Source organism: Mus musculus, chromosome 1 (genome assembly GCF_000001635.26).
Source record: "Mus musculus strain C57BL/6J chromosome 1, GRCm38.p6 C57BL/6J".
Classification (NCBI taxonomy): domain Eukaryota; kingdom Metazoa; phylum Chordata; class Mammalia; order Rodentia; family Muridae; genus Mus; species Mus musculus.
Window position 1 is genome coordinate 10,214,392 of NC_000067.6, and position 19,689 is coordinate 10,234,080.

Genomic DNA, 19,689 nt, shown 5'->3' on the forward strand with positions numbered 1-19,689 from the left:
TATTTTTTCCTGTAGTTTACTAAATTTGGAAAACTATTTGTAGTTGCAATAACCAAAAAAAACCAAACCAATAACAAAACTAATAGTAATACTTCTAGAAAGCCAGGCCTTAAGAACACTGTGATAAATTAGAATTGCTTGCTGCTTTCAATCTAAACCAGGTTTTACTGATAGTGTTTTGGAGGGACTATCTTAACACTTTCAAATGACATCAAATCTCTTTCCAAATTTTGTCATCATTTTTTATGACATTCAGTTTGTAAATAGTGGCTGCAAAAAAGGAAAAAAAAATCCCAGAATCATCTATACACTACTACCAATTTTGCTGGGAAAGAAGGCATTAGATGTTAATACTGCTAATTTTTCAGCAACAGCAAGGTCATAAATAGGTGAATTTATCTTTAACCCATCTTAAGAACAAATCATCTCTTCTTGGCTACTACGCTGTTAGTTGAGTATATATAACCTCCAAACAGTGACAATACCTGAAAACAAACACAAACACCTGAAATCTGGAAACTTGCCTCACAGAATATCTAAGATATGGTGTGTGTTTGTGTATGAGAAGAAAAAGGGGAACACACTCATGACAATTTCTGACTAACGAATGCCACAGGGGGAGCAAAACAGTAAGGCGGCAAACAGTGTCAATATCAAAATGCTGCATTGTGTAAAATAGGGACTTAGTGCAATCACTTCCAGTGATGCCTTAAGCACAGTGGTGCCTGCCTGTGGGTGCCTGCCTGTGGGTGCCTGCCTGTGGGTGCCTGCCTGTGGGTGCCTGCCTGTGGGTGCCTGCCTGTGGGGCTATCTACCTAGGAGGCTGAGGTAGTCATGACTGCTTGAAAGTGGTTCAAGATCACACAGGGACATATGAAGTGACTATCTCAAAAACAAAACATACAACAGTATGATAGCACTGATTGAAAGAGAGCAAATCAACACTTTTATCATTAACCAACTTAGATTTTGGGTTTTTTTTTTGTTTTTTTACTAGATATTTTCTTTACTTTTCAAATGTTATCCCTGTGCGCAGTCCAGTGGATGGCTATGAGCATCCACTTCTGTATTTGTCAGGCACTGGCAGAGCCACTCAGGAGACAGCTTTATCAGGCTTCTGTCAGCAAGTTCTTGTTGGCATCCTCAATAGTGTCTGGGTTTGGTGGTTGTTTATGGGATGGATCCCCAGGTGGATGGTCTCTGGATGGTCATGCCTTCAGTCTCTGCTCTGAACTTTGTCCCTGTAACTCCTAGATTTTGTTTTGCTAATGGTTTTAACTAACATCTTTTGTGTAGCTACTGTATATCTAAATATAAATGACTATTTTGTTTCTTACCTCAGAAAGAGTACTCAAGGCTTTCGTGGACCTGTGTAAATCATCAACTGTGAGCAATATCAGAAATACATTGAAACCAGACAGCTTTAGATAGCATTTTATACATACCTGCAAACAATCTAGAGATGTACTAACTATGCGGGGACATTTGGACTGGCATGCCAACTCAAAGGGTAAAAAGTACTTGTCTGCTTCAATAAAATTTGTCTTTGATTTCACTGGTGGAAGGGTGCCTGATCCAGCTTTTGCTTCTCCATGAGGAGGGCTAGATAAAAAAAGAGAGTTTGCATAGAAGAGCACATTTACATTTATGATGACAAACCTGTGAGAAAAAAATATCAGTCATAAAAAGAACCTTATTGACCACTTTTCTGTCTTTTTGTACTTCACAGGAAAGCACAGCCTAGAGAGCTCAAGAGATCTGCAAGGGTGGACAGCAGTGACCACAGATGCTGGACACAACATGCATTTCTCTCTTTCTCTAAAGATCCCAGCATCAATGTAAATACTTCATGAAACAACGTTAAACAGCCATGGGCTCTCTACATGCCTTTATGCTGAAGTACACTTTTGAATTATTTCCATTATGTTCTAAAGAAGCTTACATGTTCAAAGAAATATAGTGATTTTTGTAAATATACATTAAACTTCACAAAAAGAAGTTAAGATATAGCAAAACTAGAAATGTCTCATTTATATGAACTTGTTTAATGCTAAAGTATAGATGATTGTATTACTATTTTGGCCAAGACTGAAAAGTATGCAAATTAATTTTATAAAACAAGTGAAATCACACAAACCTTTGTTTCTCAGTTTCAACTTTTATTTCCTCTGGTGAAGGCAAAAAGAGAAAAGCATATGTTAGCATAGGAGGACAAAAAGTTTCCTGGGTAATTTGATTACAGTCTTCCTAAGTGTGAATTAACAAGCAAAGAATTTGAATTACCAAAGCATCCACTCTCTCCCCTAATAAGTACATTAATCAGAAGTACTAGGAAAAAATATTGTAGCCACAATCTCGTCCATTTGTCCACTCATGTCTCTGCCTGTCTCTCTCTGCCCCTGTCTGTCTGTGTGTGTGTGTGTGTGTGTGTGTGTGTGTGTGTGTGTGAGTGAGAGAGAGCGCGTGAGAGAGAGCGGGCGAGCACACTCTGTGCCTCTCAGGAAGATTACTCTAACAGAATTATAGCTTCTTGAAAATGCTTATGTGTTGATAGTAACTAATTTTTCTAGTTAGGACTATATTTGGAAAAAAATCCTATAAAATAAGCATGTCTATTTTTAAAAAAAATTAATCTCTTAATTTAGCATGAAAAATAATAGTCTGTGTGATGGTTTGTATATTCTTGGGCCAGGAAGTGGCACCATTTGGAGGTGTGACCTGGTTTGAGTAGGTGTGTCACTGTGGGTGTGGGTATAAGATCCTCACCCTAGCTGCCTGGAAGTCAGTCTTCTACTAGCAGCCTTTGGATGAAGATGTAGAACTCTCAGCTCTGCCTGTGCCATGTCTGCCTGATGGACCGAACCACTGAACCTGTAAGCCAGCCCCAATTAAGTGTTGTTTTTTATAAGACTTGCCTTGGTCATGGTGTCTTCATAGCAGTAAAACCCTAACTAAGACAGTCTGGCATTTTCATATAGCTTTCTTTCCCTCCCCTCTTATCAACCTTCCCGTGTACCCCGCTGCTGGTTGGTTTCCTCCCAGTGAAAACCTCCTCTTCTCTCCATGTATTCTACTCTCTTTCCCCTCTGCTTTAAGCCCCTTGCCTTCCTTCTCATGGTGCTCCTTTCAGTTTCATGCCTTCCCCCAACCCCAACCCCATGCTCCTGTAAGTAACTGCACTTAAGCTAATTGCTTCAGCAAACTGGAGTTGGGTAGAATCATTTCTTCGGTCTGTCACTGTGGTAAAGAGATGCTGATGTCTCTCCTAAGGAAAACCTAACCCAACACCTTTGAATTTAATACTATTTACTGACTACCTTCTATTGTTAAGCACTAAATATTAAGTATAAAGTAACTTGTTCAAATTACTTTGCTATAGCACTGATTCTGAAAATATATACAACTTATTCATTGTCTACTGTGTGCCAGGCATTTATTATTCAGGATTTCAGTCTAGTTGTCTGAGAACTAAAGCCTTTCCATTTTACTAATGATAGGAGTAAAAACAGGGATGGTATAAACTATTACTTGGAACTACTAAAGACACAATTTAATAAAGGTTTACAATGCTTAAGAGAAATAAGACAAGCACAGAAAGACGAATCCCAGGTGACCGTTTACACATGGAGTCTAAAAGCCAAACTCACAGGCAGACGTGGGAAAGTGGCACTGGAATGTAAAAGAGGAAGGATTTGATTTGGAAAAGAAAAAAAAAAAAGGTTCAAAATTTCAGTTAGATAAGAGGTACACTCTTTAGTGGTGATTTGTACATAATAAAGAGTATTTTTTAATCCTTTCTTGCATTCCTAGCATCCAGCTGTGAAAGTCACACAACAGGCAGACATTCAATAATGTTGCCATGTATAAAGACACACAAGACATAAACAAGATTAAAATTTTGTTCTATTTTGTGTTTCCTTCCTTCTTTTCTCACCCCTTTTAACTCTGGCTCTCTAATTTAACATGGGGACAGAGACTGATGTTGAGTGTTTCTAAAGCCTGGTTTTTAATTCATTCACACAGTAACTTAGAAACTTAAGTCTGTAATTGGTTAGAAAAACACACTATAAAAACTAGGTAATTTGGAGATAGGAAAAAAAAATCCCACTTTTTGTTTATCAGCATCAGTCTCAAATCCAGGGATGCTGCTAATTAGCCTTCTTCAAACAAAATAAAACGTGAATGATTTTAATCAACAGTTCTCAATATAATTTTGAAGGAAACCACAGGAAGAAATGTTTCAGTTTGGATCCCAGAACACACCTCCTATGTTAAAAAAAAAAATTCATTATTCCTTTTTATCAACGGGGATATATGCTCATGATGTATTCCTTTACAAGATCCAATACCAGATATTAGCTACAAAACTGACTTTACAATTAACAAGGTTTTCTAAACTACAAACACAAAACTATGTATTTTAAAGCTGAGGAAACAAAAATAAGATAGCCAAGGAAATACATGCCAAAATACATTGTAATTAAATTTCAGAAGAGGGAAACTACTGAAAGCAGATACAGAGAAATGACACATTGTATACAAATGTATTATGGCAGCAAAATTATCATGAAACACCATAAAGGCTAACATTTTGGTCAGTAGCACATTTCCATAACTATGTTTGATGTTCAGTGGAAAAAAATAAATCCTAAATTTAGGACCCCGTGGCTGGAAAGATGGCTCACCAGTTAAGAACAATGACTGCTCTTCCAGAGGTCCTAAGTTCAGTTCCCAGCACCCACATGGCAGCTAACAAATGTCTTCATTCTAGGATATCCACTACCCTCCCACAGACATACATGCAGGCAAAACACCAATGCACATTTAAAATAACAACAATAAATCATATTTTAAAAGCTTATTTTAAAAAAATCAAGACTTTGTAAGATGAGAGTAACTGAGAAAAATCACCACTAGGGTTACCTTAAAAGGAATTCATGGTAACAACAAACATGGTAAAGAGATTTTGAAACATCAAAAGAATTGAAGAGATATAAGTACAGAAAGGAGAACAGAAAATAACAATAAGGATGTCTGAAAAGTCATAAGGAGTATTATTAACTACCTACCTAAAACATACACCTATACCATATGTAAGTCTATATATATGTTACGTATACTTATATACTTATTATATACTTATAGAATTCTATACTTATTATAATACTTAATAGTCCTTATGTGTCATACACAGAGAGAGAGAGAGAGAGAGAGAGAGAGAGAGACAGAGAGAGAAAATGAATAAATAAAAATTTCTCATATGGGCTTACAATGTTTCCTCCCAAAGGGCCACAGACTTACAAAAACCCCAACACAAGGCATGAGAAGCCCTCTTCTGAGTTGTTGGTCAGGGCCATCCAAGAGACTCCCAAATATTACAGGCTAATTGCTATTGTCCTTTGTTGCCCTTCTTTCTCAGGAATTGAAGATTAAGTCACAATTGCTGACAACACCTTACATTTTGGACACAGGACCCAGAGGACCTGAGCTGGATCTGACCAGAAAGCCTCCTTCCTCAAGACCATGCAAGTTTCTAAAGGAGGGAAACAACTAATAAATAGCCCTACCTAGCAGCTATGGCACCTATGAACCACAACTATGGCCAGCACGGCATGATATCCCTAAGGGTGCAGTAGTGGCTCACATGCCTTGGCGGTAATCAATGACTCTCCAATTGGACTTAAAACCTGCTAGACCAAAGGATCATGGAGAAAGACTTAGAACTACCATTTTACCAAATCAGCATATTTCCTACATTCTAAATATTTGTCCTTAAACCCTCAGATGAGTGCAATCCTCAGCCATCATCAAGAAACCTCTTTGCAGCAGATGGGGACCATTACAGAAAACTGTAACTGAAAGTAAATGCAGAGTTGTGAGAAAACTGCAACTGAAAGTAAATGCAGAGTTGTGGAGCACAGTCCTAATGGGTACACCTACAAAACAACTCCTGCACCCAAGGCACATCAGTCATTGAAAGTGGAAGAGAAGCTCAAAGACTAGAAGAGCCAGAGGAACAGAAAGTTTGTTGTGAGACTATGTCTTCTTCTAATGTCAGAAAAAGCAAATCTATTTAGATCTCATCAACAAGGCTGCCAAAACATGACCTGAACAAGGATGATACCAATAGACATGTTAATATGTCTATTAACTCAAGAGGCCCCAACCCCCCAAAAAATATAGACAATTAAGGAATTCTACCAGAATGAGAGAAATAGTCTTCCTCAGGGAAGAGTACATTAATTGGTTATCTAATACAAATGGTCAGCTCTGAAAACATGCATACAAGTAACATTATATGGACTGAGCAGACTGTGTTTATATATCTGAGAACACACAAAATTTAGTAAAAAAAAAAAAAAAGAGAGACCAAGACTTTGAAAGGAGAGGGAATACAGCAAATGGGTAGAAGGTGTTAGAGCTACAGATGTAGCTTTATGGATATTGTAGCATGACTGTCATGGGGTAAGCAATCGTTTTCTGGTTGGATTTGAAGCCTGTACAGGCCAAACTCACACCTGGTACTATAAGCCTGATCAAAAAAAATCTATGGCTGGATAGGTCAGACTCTACTGTTGCTGTCTTACTGAGAGGATATGTTGTACTCATAAAACTGCTTTCTATATATTTATGTTTATGTTCCTAGATTAGTGTTGCTCTCTGCTTTGATAAGAGAAACTTCTTTTTATAGAGGACAGACTTATAACTAGCCAGCATGCTCAAAATAAGCCTCTAAGGGCTGGAGAGATGGCTCAACAGTTAAGAGCACTGACAGCTCTTCTAAAGGTCCTAAGTTCAAATGGCAGCAACCACATGGTGGCTCACAACCATCTGTAATGAGATCTAACGCCCTCTTCTGGTGTGTCTGAAGACAGCTACAGTGTGCTTACATATAATAAATAAGTAAATCTTAAAAAAAAAAAAAAGGTAAGCCTCTAAATGAAGCAGAATTGAGAGAATATGGCAGAAGAGGGTGCAAAGGATGTAGGAGAAAGAAGAGTGCTGTTCAACATTGACTTTCCAGCTATGATATGGCTGTTGCTCTCATGAGCTCACTGTGGCTGTGATTACTTGTACATGACCCACACAAGCCTGGGTCTACCAGCATTCCATCTTGGATAAGGCTTCAACCCTCCTGAGGGAGCTACATAGTTAATACCTTCTAGGGACAGGTGGTGAACACATTCTTTTTGTGGTGTCACTATTAGTTAAATTGCTCATGTGCCTGTAACCCCTTACCTATGCAAACATAAGCAACTCTAAACTCACTAGGTCTCACTCTCTCTTATGTGCACACACACATATACACACATGTACACACACACAAACACACAAAAGCACAAATGTTAGGGAATAGGACTACAATAAAAGCCAGTCTATGCAGAATCCTTGAGAACTTAAACAACTCTTCAGATTCCCAAATGCATTATCAAAATGGTTTTGATCCCTAGCACCATAAAGTCAAGGAATAGGGAAGGAAAAAAGACGAAAAGAAAAACAGAAATAACTGGTGTTGCCACAGTAAGAACATCTGGTGACATTTCTTCAGTTTTACTTTTTAAAATGGCTTGGAGGAACTGCCTGCCATTGTTGTTGTCTTCTTTTAGAAAAGGTATAAAGTAACTTGCCAATTTTATTTGAATTATAAATATAAACAGACTTCAGCAAATGCCATATAGAGTCTCCTCTGTCTAAAATCTTAGGCCTGAATTCAATCTCATGCATCAAAAATGGAAATGTTTGGCATTCATACCTTGGCTACTTATGTTTTTATCTCATTTCTTAGAAAACTCTGGACAGGCATTGGCTGTGAACAGCTGACTAAGTGATATTTAGATTCAAATTTGAGAGAAAATTATGGCTTCAGATTTTCCTACAGTCACTATTATAATAAAAGGTATTTCTAAAGTGTTTATGATTTTTTTCTGAATGAAAAATAATGTACGCTATGCAGACCAATTTAGTACCATCTGTGTCTGTCTGTCTATGTGCACAGATTTGCTTCACAAAACAATCAAAAGAATACAAAATTAAATAATTGTGCTTGACTCTTTTCCATTTAACCTATACTAAAGTCTCAGATTTTCTACTTAATCCATACCAAACCCTAGACCGCTCCCCACCAGATTCATGGGCAATCAAGAGTAGAGCCCAACACATAACTAATATTTTCTGTATTTTAAAAATGAAAATTCAAATTAAGAAATCAACTTGATCTGAAAAATTAGGAACAACGTTTTCACTAGTTTCTAGGACTTTCTAGGAGTTATCAATAAACTTAGTGACTTCAAACAGAAGGTTCTTCTCTCAGTTGGAGCAACAGAACCAAGGCTCTAGGAGGAACTCTCCTTTCATTAGCTGGTGGCTTCTAAGGTGCCTTGATTATGACAGCGTAATTCCAGACTCTACCACTATTTTCACACTGCCTTCTTGCTTTGTGTGCCTCTATGCCCTATCCTCTTCTTGTAAGGGTAACAGTCACTGGATTATAATGCCTACTCTAAATCCAAGGGGATTAATATTTAGATCCTTAATGACCCATGTATGCAGAACTCCAGAAAGGATCTAAAGAGAAAAAGCTCATTCTCTTTAGGAAGAAAAATTGTTTTCACTGAAAAAAATCTGACAACTGATATTTGAATTTATTTTATATCATTCTCAGTGGAAAAACTTCTGGAGAGGGAGAAGAACATTTGTTTTTTGTCTTGAGATAAGGTCTCATTCTATAGTCCAGGTCCGCCTGAAACTCAGCATGCGGTCTAGGCTGGCCCTGAGTTCACAGCAGCCTCACAAGTGCTGAGATTACAGGTATGAGCACTGTCTTAATTCTGTTGCTGTGATAACATACCCTGACAAAAGCAATCCAGGGCAGAAAGAGTTTATTTTAGCTCCCAATTCCAAGTTATGGCTCACAGTCAAGAGCACAGAGAGGACAAATGAACCCATATTTTAATTTCTTCCCTTTTTATGCAGTCTAGTACCCACACCCAAGGAATTGTACAACCCACTTTTATGTTGGTTCTTTCATTAATGTAATCAAGATAATATCCCACAGACATGCCCACAGGCCAACTTCATTTAAACAATCTCTTACTGAGACTTTCTTTTCCCAAGTGATTCTAGATTGTGTCAGTCCAGTTGACAATTAAAAGGCACCATCAATATTGGGGCTGGAGATGTCTCAGCCATTAAGAGCACTGACTGTTCTTCCAGGGGTCCCAGCAACCACATGGGAGATCACGACCAGCTGTAATGGGATCTAATGTCCTCTTCTGCTGTGTCTGAAGAGAGCAACAGTGTACTCACATACTTAAATCTTTCAACAACAACAACAACAAACTGACCATCATTGCCACCATACTTGGCAGCCTTCTATTTTGAATTATGTCCTTTTTTTTTAAAGTAGAAAATTTCCTATTATATCATTGGGCAACTCTTATTAAAAATTTCTAGAAGTAGTGGAAGTAGCTCAGCAGGAAAATGTTTGTACTGTACTACAAACCCTCCTGACCTGAAGGGTTGGAAAGAGCCAGAGTCAGTAGAAGAATGTAATCAAACGAGTGTCTTCTGGAAACAACACATATGAACTCACAGTGATTGGGACAACATACCAGACCAATCCCAGCATGGAAAGTGGAGGTGTCTAGCCGAGGAGCTACTGACAACTGATAGCCTCTGGGAGAAAGAGAATCAGCTTTCTTTAAGTGTGTAGCACCTTGTAAACTGACTATGCTCATGTGGATGGCTGAACATCTAAGAATGTGTAGGCAACACAATAGGACTTCAGTAGAAGTCAGGAAGATGGGTTGGTAGGGAAGGGGAGTACGTCTAGAGAGATGGGGTAAGAGTTGAGGATGATTAAAACACACTGAACAGGCTGGTGAGATGGCTCAGTGGGTAAGAGCACCCGACTGCTCTTCCAAAGGTCCGGAGTTCAAATCCCAGAAACCACATGGTGGCTCACAACCATCTGTAATGAGATCTGACGCCCTCTTCCGGTGTGTCTGAAGACAACTACAGTATACTTACATATAATAAATAAATAAATCTTTAAAAAATTATTTTAAAAAAACCACACTGAACATTAGAGAATAAATTTTTGCTTTTTGTTTTTAATTCTAGGGCTGCGAAAGTAGCTAGTGGTAGAGAGCTTTCCTAGTGTGCACAAGACTCTGGGCTCAACCTCCAGCACCAAAAACAAAAAGGAAAAAAAAGTCATACACAATAAAGCATGCCTGTAATTTTACCACTTGACTGAAGGGTGCATATGGTGACATAGGGTAGGGCTGAGTTTGTGGATAGCAGAGGCTATGTACCAAGATGTCAAGACTGCTTTAAAAAATTCACGAAAGAGGAATACTGAATGGCTGAGAAGCACCTAAAGAAATGTTCAATGTCCTTAGTGATCAGAGAAATACAAATCAAAACGACCCTGAGATTCCACCTTATACCAATCAGAATGGCTAAGATCAAAACCTCAGGTGACAACACATGTTGGAGAGGATGTGGAGAAAGAGGAACACTCCTTCATTGTTGGTGGGATTGCAAACTGGTATAACCACTCTGGAAATCAGTCTGGCGGTTCCTCAGAAAACTGGAAATAGACCTACCTGAAGATCCAGCTATACCACTCTTGGGAATATACCCAAAAGATGCCCCACCATGCCACAAGGGCATGTGTTCCACTATGTTCATAGCAGCCTTATTTGTGATAGCCAGAAGCTGTAAACAACCTAGATATCCCATGACAGAAGAATGGATACAGAAAATGTGGCTCATTTACACAATGGAATACTATTCAACTATTAAGAACAAGGACATCCCGAGTTTTGCAGGCAAATGGACGGAACTAGAAAATATCATCCTGAGTGAGGTAACTCAGACCCAAAAGGACATGCATGGTATGTGGATATTAGCTGGGGAAAAAAACAAAAACATAAACATAAAAACAAAACGAAACCGTACAGAATACCCAAGATACATACAGTCCACAGAACTCAAAAAGCTCAACAAGCTGAAGTGCCCAAGTGAGGATGCCTCAGTCCCACCTGGGAGAGAGGAGAAAGCAATCACAAGTTGGGAGGGAGGGACCTGAGAGGGAAAGTGGATGGGGTAGGGTGGGGGAGAGGGAAACCCTATCTAGTATTGGGTGAGGTAAAAGGACTGAAGCCCTGAGGGCCAGCAGAAAGAATGTAAACAGGCAACCTCAGGAAATAAGAGGTTGGGGAAACCCCTCAGAATGCACCAGAGACCTGGGAGGTGAGAGACTACCAGAACTGGGACCTTAAATGAAACACCAGACAGTAGAGAGAAAGAACTTATAGAGCCCACCTCCAGCAGGAAGACAGGACATCAAGTGAGGGATGAGGTTGCCCTCCCAGGCATATCTCTGACCTATAATTGTTCCTGTCTGAAAGAATTATAGGGATGGAAATGGATAGGAGCCTGAGGAAAATAAGGTTCAGAGACAGGCCCAAAGTGGGATCCAGCTCAAAGGGAGGTCCCAAGGCCTGACACTATTAACTGAGGCTATGGAATGCTCACAAAAAGGGATCTAGCATGACTGCCCTCCGAAAGACCCAACAACAGCTCAAACAGTCAGATGTAGATATCTGCAACCAACCAATGGACAAAAGCAGCTGACCCCCGTTGTTGAATTAGGGAAGGCTGAAAGAAGCTGAGGAGAAGGGCAATCCTGTAAGAAAATCAGCAGTCTCAATTAATCTGGACCCCTGAGATCTCTCAAACACTGGACCACCAAACAGACAGCATACACCAGCTGATTTGAGGTCCCCAACAGACATACAGTAGAGGATTTCCCAGTCTGTTTTCACTCAGAGATGATGCACCTAACCCTCAAGAGACTGGAGGCCCCAGGGAATTTAGAGGTCAGGTGGGGTGAGGGATGGGGGCATCCATGTGGAGATGGGTGGGGAGGAGGTGCACGACGTGGATGGAGATGGAGGGTGGATGGGGGGTGTGTGGAATATGGAGTGTAAAAAATAAATTAAAAATAAAATTAAACAAAAAATATGTGTAAAGGCAAGATAATTATGTTTGCTAAAAAACAAAAACAAAACCAATGCACACAGCCAGACAGACAGACAGACAGACACACATTCGCAAGCATATAGTCAGAAAGAATGTATGTTTTGGGCTGAAAAGATAGATGGTTCAGCAGTTAAGAGCACTGAGCACTCTTTCAGAGGACCTGGGTATGGTTCACGTTACACACATGCACCCTCGTAACTGGCTATAACTCCAGTTGGATGCAATCTAATGATTTCATCTGACTTACCAAAGGATGTATGCATGTATGTATGACTTACATACATACATGCAGGCAAAAGGCTCATATACATAAAAATATGCAAATTTGTAAAAATAAGGTAAAAATATTTTGCTTGGAACATCAATAATTTGTGTGTTTTTCTTTGTTAGATTTGTTTCCTCAATTGTCCACAAGGAATATGACAAACACTTCCTAAATTATTTTCTATTCATAATTTTATCTACGAGATAAAGGTTATCAGGAGAGTCAATTTAGTACCAGGAGACGCAAGGGAAACAAAAGGAAACTAGTCTTCGACCTTAGTCACCCCATGAACCTTTGTTTGACACAAGGTCTCCAGTAGCCCAGACTGACCTTGAACTGGTCCCTCCTATCTCCAGGTGCTCAGTTCTGAGACTGCAGGCCTGTAACACCACATCTGCTTTATTCATGGGTGGAGACTCCACAGAGGCAGTCCTGCATACCTGACAAGTACTCATCCACTGAGCTTCCAACCCAGCTGTTCTTGTTTTTGAGACAGGATCTGGTGTTGCCACCACCATCCTTAAACTCCTTGATCATCGTCGACCTAACAAGTGCTGGGATGACAGCATGTCCTTCTCTATGCCTGGCTACCAGCTACCTAACTGGAACGTGACTACCATTTTCCCTAAACACAGGACTGCTCGGAAGAACTGTCTCAGCAGCAGTTCTGGTCACTGCATTAACCACTCTGTCTTTTCTCTTAAACAGTGATCACCATGTGTCCCTGTGGCATTAACTACATTAAAGACTGAAAACGGTCTCATAAATCTAGGAGAAGGTAAATAAAATTCAGCAGGTTAGGTTGCTTTAGAGAATTTCATGTGCAGTTTAAACTCCCAATGGAAATAAGATTGTATCTGACTGTAACCTGAGCTTACTCTGTCAGCTCAATGTGTGGGTGAAGAGTTTCTCGAGAGACAGCACCCAAGGAGCTAAAGGGTCTGCAACCCTATCGAAGGAACAACATTATGATCTAACCAGTACCCCGGAGCTCTTGACTCTAGCTGCATATGTATCAAAAGATGGCCTAGTCGGCCATCACTGCAAAGAGAGGCCCATTGGACACACAAACTTTATATGCCCCAGTACAGGGGAACGCCAGGGCCAAAAAATGGGAATGAGTAGGTAGGGAAGTGGGGGGGGAGGGTGTGGGGGACTTTTGGGATAGCATTGGAAATGTAATTGAGGAAAATACGTAATAAAAAAAAAAGTTTCTCTAGAGGTTAGGCTTCACAACATTTTATCCATGGCCATTCTGAATAAAGGATCCTTAAAACCAACCTGAAATGTCAAAGTAAAGACCATATACACTGGATCTTTTTTTACTCAAAGATTCAGGCAGCTCAGGTACTGAACACCACCTTTTACTTTAGATAGCAAAGAAGACTTGCTAATTGATTAAAATTGTATCTTAAATGTGTTAGGAAGGTAGGAGGCAGCTCACTGGGAAAAGTGTACTGCACAAACATGAAGCCCTGAATTTGGAGTCCCAGCACCCACACAAAGCCAGGTATGCACAATGACACATATTTGCTACCCCAGTGCTGGGAGGTGAGGGTAGACAGGGGAAGAAAAGAGGCTCACTGCCCTGACAGTCTTACAAAGATGGTAATTTCTAGGTTGAATGGGAAGAAGGCCCTGTCTCAGATGGTGATAAGTAAAAGTACCACAAAACCAGCACCACAGACTTCAGCCTCCACTCATACTCTTTTATTACAGTACCACTTGAAATAAGAACAGGTTAGTGAGGCAGAAGCAAGGGAGTTCTGTAATATTTGCATCATGATATTACATTCTTATTACTGACAAGTTCAAGGTAGCTCACATCCCAACACTCGAGAGGCCAAAGTCACCCTGACTGCTGTATCTGGGTTAGTCTGGTCTGCGTAGCTAGCACCAAGCCAATCAAATCTATCTAGCAAGACCTTGTCTAAGTAAGGAAGTAAGTAAATAAATAAAGTATATATTTCTAGGGTAAATTATATTTATGGGTAACAAACTCATAAGAAAGCTAAGTCAACAGGATAATTTCACAGAATGAGTAACAATAGAAACTCATATTCTGCCTGAGGAAAACTGACTTCTCTTGCGTCCCTGCTGGTCCCCCTGGTCTGTCTTCCTGAAAACCTTCTCTCTCTCTTACTTTGCAACAGTGTCGATTCCAACCATGAACTTTCACTCCAACATCTGTAGTTATTATCACAGCTATCTAAAACCAGAAGTTGACTAGTTTACTTACATCCTAACATCAAAGAAACTCCTGAACCTAGAAGCCTGGCTGGAGGATGTCCCAACAGAACCTCCCCAAAGAGAAACAATGCCACCACCTTCAAGCTCTATCCTGAACAATCTTAAATTCTTTGAAACTAAAAATAGCTCAGCTGTTGTCTCATCTGCCAGCAGATGGCCAGACTATTTTTACTGCAGGATTCTCAAGAGCAGGCATGGATCACACTAAGCTAGGGCAGCAGAGAATCCCTCCATGTTCACTACACAGAACTACAGGGCAGGTACCAAGAGAGGGCAACCTGGAGCTAGCTGTTCCTGGGCTTCCTACTAATTTAACAAGGAAAGGCTCTTTTACAACCATTCTGTAAAATAAAATCTAACATGCTAGAAATTTTAAAATAAGCTTTAAATAATTGTATACCATTTAAAGATTCGTTACTGTTTGTAAACATTGAAAATTCATTTATATAGTATCTTTGAGAGTGGAAAATGTTTTTGCTATGAAACCCAACCAAGAAAGCCTGAAATTCATTCATGGCAATCTATCCTCCTAACTGCTGGCATTACGGGCATCAGTCACTGAACCTGACTTCTACTGTTTGTTTACAAAAAAGTTATATTTTAAGTCAAATAGAGTATTCTTAAGAGTTCATGATAAGCTCTAATTTTATGAGTATTATTTACAGAAAAATTCTTTTAACTGGTTATTATAATAAAGGGGAGATAAACATAACAAATATCAATGATCTGAATTCTACTTGAATGCCAATAAAATTTTTTTCAAACAAAACCAGAAAAGGATTCAAAGTCTGGCATAGCGCATGTTTCCTAGCTTACTGCCCATCTCCTTTCAGCTCCGTGTTAAGTGTTCAACAACATCTAAAGAGAGAATGAATATATATAGAAATATTCACAAGGGTTTTAACAATAGCCACACACACCAGTAGGCACCAGTAATCTCAGTACCTTGGAGGCAGAGGCAGGAGGACTGCCATAAGTTCTATAGTTCAAGGGTAGCCTGGTCTACATAATGAGTTCCAAGTCAGCCAGTGATAGATAGCAGCTATCCCAAACTTAATACTGACAGATGACTGGAAGAAAAAAAAATCAGGGGTTATTTACCATGAGACTGCATACTGAAAATTTACTTTATAGAGAGCTAAATGTAACTTTTATGAAATATGGAAAATGCCTCTTGTTAAAAACAAAAACACCCAAAAAACTTCCTGTAAACAAAGTACTCTGGTACTCGTTAAATGGCAAAAGATTTAAAGAGCACACCATCAAGAATTCCTATGCCTAAAAATGTCAGGGCTGCAGTTAAGGGAGCTACAGACTTTCTGAAGAAATGTAGAGCGGCAAGAATACCAGATGTATCTAGCAGAAGAACGCACTCACATTCACTGAGTCCACTACCCTTAACTGGACTGAGAAAGTCCAAGCACAGTAATACTGAACTGTAACAAAAGATGGACTTAAACCCCAGACTCTCATTTCGATGAGCTGCCAACATACTCATTTTAGTATTTGGAAAGAGAAAAAAAGTACATAAAAACCAGTTTACTTAAAACCTGTAAATGTGTATGCTTTAGCATACTGGAAATACTTTCTGGGTTTGGATATTTTTCAGTTGATAGAATGCTTGCCACTACAAATGAATCCCTGGGTTCCATCCTCTGCATTGCACCTCTAAAACAAGCCGTCATTTGTCTATAATCCCAGAATTCAAAATCAGAGACAGTGGTTTAGGAAAGTTCAAGTTGTCCTCAGCTACAAAGAAATATTAGGCCAGCCTGGGCTACTTGGAACCTGTCTGCATGCCCCCATGCCCCTTGCTTAAAAAAAAAAAAAAAAAAAAAAAAGGAAAAAAAATGGACACACATACTCTAACACAGCAAAGCTTAGTTCTTAAATACTAAAGCTTTAATTTGAATTTCATTTGTTTTTTTACCCTGCCAGGTTACTGAAAACCCTACAGCACACAATAATTTTAAAAGTTCTTAAAACCCTTCCTATCACTCCAATTAATAATGACTTCTTTCAGGACCCAAATATAAATTCAATTTTTGCAACTGTACAATAGTCTTCTCATTCACCTGGAAACGTGTTGTTAGTTACAATAACAAAATGGGAACTTATGACCAATGAAGGGCAAAGGAAGGAACTATTTAAGTCCACTATACTACTACATTAACAACAAAACACCACCAACAAAAAGGACCATTTTTTGGTGGATGTTAAACAAATCCAGTTGATGTTTTTCATATTACTAAGTATTGAGAAAAAAAGGAGGAAGGGCGGCTGTAACATTTGGAGTAAGTTAAATGGTAGTCTTAAGTCAAAACTTAAATGCAAAATTGTCTCTAACCTATCTGGACCCCTTACTTTAGCATAAAGTTAGTTTGTCCCCTTTCAAAAATGTTTTTCAAAAATCACTTTTAACCATTTTCATTTCTTGCAAAGTTGAGCTGCTCTGGTCCAGGGCTATAAACAAAAGGGTAAGCATCACAAATTTATCTGTGTTAAATGTTCTGGCTTCTCCCTTAACAATTCTCTTATTGATGGATGCACTAGACCTACCAAACCTACCGCAAACAAATCGTTATCTGCCTACAATGGTTTTATAGGTATTGTTTGGGATTTGCCCTGCTGTGGCTTCATTACACTAGACCTCTTCTGTCTGAACTATAAATCACAACTGAAGCTTGAGAACAGCTGCCACTGTCCAGACATGTGGCTGGTGGGTGTCATTGTCTTTCTCTTTTCTCTCATTTCACACACACCCCTTTCTGTGTTACCTAAAGTCAATTTATCTAAAGGTTCTTTCCTTCCACATTTCCACACAGACACGGCCACCGCCACCCCCTTAACCTCTAGTCTTGTTCTTCCAGGTCAGCCCAGTAGGTTACATTACTACTCTTTTTTCCTGTAGCTGGGGCAGAGAGATGGCAAACTCGAGGCACCTTTTGCAACCCCCTTTCTCGAGACTGTCAACGAGGGAACAACTTCAACCTTTCTTCCCAAAGTACCACGCCAAATCATAAAGTTATTGTAATTGCAATACGGAACCCTCCCCCACGCTCAGTCTCGTCAGATCGGCCCCACCTCAATTTCTAAGCTAATAAACAACAGCTCATCTTCTGCTCCATCACAAAGGATGACATTCTGTCCGCACCGCAGGGGCCACCAACAACCCTCCCCCCATCCCGTCCTGTGGACCACTCGAAGCCAGGTGCCTCGCGATCCGTAACCATCTCGAGTTCCAGGGGCCCCGGCTGGCCGCCTATCCTCCTCCACTCAGCCGGTGCCCCGCGTCCAGCCGAGTTGCTGTCAACTCCAGTCGGGCGGCCAGCAGGGCTCCCCGGACGAGCCGCCCGCCACGCCGCCCACCTCTCGCGGCCGGCACCCCGCGCCGCGGCCTCCTCCGGGCTCACCTAGGGCCACCTCGCACGCTTTGCGCAGCTGGGAGTGATGCGCCTTCTTCACTTCCTTGTCGGCCAGAATCTTCTCCAGGGCCCGGGTCAGGAACATGTTCTTCGTCTTCTTGCCCTCATACATGGACGCGGAGGAGGCGGCGGCGGCGGCGGTCCCGGCGGCTGGAGGGAAGGCGGAGGAGGGGGACGGGGACCGGGATGAGGACGGGGAGGGAGAAAGGCGAGGAGGTGGCGGTGGGGGCGAGGAGGCGTGGAGGGCAGCGGCGGCACCAGGAAGCGGCCGGCGACGCGGAGCGGCCGCGGGGCCGCCAAGGGCGTCGAAAGCCTCGCCACGCTCGAGGGGCCGCCGTTCGAGGGCCGCGCCCGTCCGGCCTCGGCGCCGTCGGCCCGGGGGTCGCTTCCCGGCCGCCCGCCTCACTCGTCCCTACGGCCCGGCGGCGGCGGCACTCGGCCCGGGCGGCCGTCTTCCCGGGGCCGAGGGCCTAGGTGGCGGCGCCTCACACTGCCAGCAGGCGCGAGGCTGCCCTAGCTACCGTGGGGACCAGCATCCGCCGCAGCCGCCGACTGGCCTCCATCACCGCCGACCTGCCCCGGACGCCATGTTGAGAGGAAACGACGCGTCACGCAGCGGCCGAACGGCTGCGGAGAGGAAGCGGCGGCGGCGGCGGTGCCAGCGCCAGCCCAGAGCTGCCGCGGCGCCGAGAGGCAAGGGGCGGAGGGCGGCGCGGGAGGAGCGGCCGGAGCTGCAACTCTACGGCGGCCCGGCGGGGACTCGCCGCCTCCCGCGTTCGCCTGCAGGGCAGCGTGGGGCGTGGCGGGCGTCCTGCTGCGCGGCACGGCGTGGCGCGGGGCTTCTGCTCTTGCGGGCTACTGGGATGCGTGATCGGAGCACAGGGGCGCTCCCAAGGCCGGGACGACAGGACCCCTGCCTACCGTGCACGGGCTTCCCCAACTTTCTGGACAGCCGGTCGCCGGGGAGCAAAGTTCCTCGCGGTCCTAGGGCCACAGGAACACCCGCGTCGCTCCCTCAGGCGCACCTGGTTTCCGCCTGCCACACGGGGTCTAAATTTCCTTCTCAGGTGTAGGAAATTGCTATCCTTGACCGATACTTTCAATTACTTCAAGATGGATCTCTTTTGCAAAACGTAAGCTAAAAACCACTGGGCGAAGATTCAGGAATATTTTCACTTTTTAAATCTCTCAATAGGGTAAATCAGTAAACCCTAGGTTTCATGCCCTTTTCTGATTGACACTGAAGTTAAGGTGAGTGCTTCTGACTCAGGTACCGCACAGAGCCCTCCCGTTCTCTACCTTTAATCCGGAGTTTTCAGAATGGAAAAGCTTTAAGAACAGATACTCCTGACCATACTGTGCCTGCTTTAATGCCACAGAACTCAAATTTCCGCATTGCTTCTGAGAGAAAACGTTAAGAATCCCATGAAATAAATGCAGCCGGTTTACAGGGGGTTCCATGCTATTGCGTGTCTCCAGCAACATGGGATCCCGGTTAGGATACAGCTTTTGCTTTCTTTTCCTTAGAGTGTGTTAGCTGTGGATTTATATTAATGCAGCAATCAGAATCCAAAGGTGTGAACGCTGCAAAGTGACAAGACTTGAGACGTATGAAAAGCCAAAGGAAATAAAAATGGGAAATCTGAAGGTGACATACAATTAAAATGGACAGATACATCAAAATGTGGTTGTCCTGAG

The 19,689-nt window shown here is 41.8% G+C and overlaps 1 protein-coding gene across 1 annotated transcript in view; it reads right to left on the minus strand.

Annotated features, from left to right (window-relative positions):
* Nucleotides 1–18,279, minus strand: part of Arfgef1 (ADP-ribosylation factor guanine nucleotide-exchange factor 1(brefeldin A-inhibited)) — a 95,164-nt gene extending 76,885 nt beyond the window's left edge. The window contains exons 1-3 of the mRNA NM_001102430.1: nt 17,980–18,279; nt 2,138–2,168; nt 1,446–1,602 (exon numbers count right to left, since the gene is read on the minus strand). Coding sequence (NP_001095900.1) covers nt 1,446–1,602; nt 2,138–2,168; nt 17,980–18,103 — 312 coding nt within the window. The 5' untranslated portion in view covers nt 18,104–18,279. The remainder of the gene's footprint in view (nt 1–1,445; nt 1,603–2,137; nt 2,169–17,979) is intronic.
* Nucleotides 18,280–19,689: the final 1,410 nt, after the last annotated feature.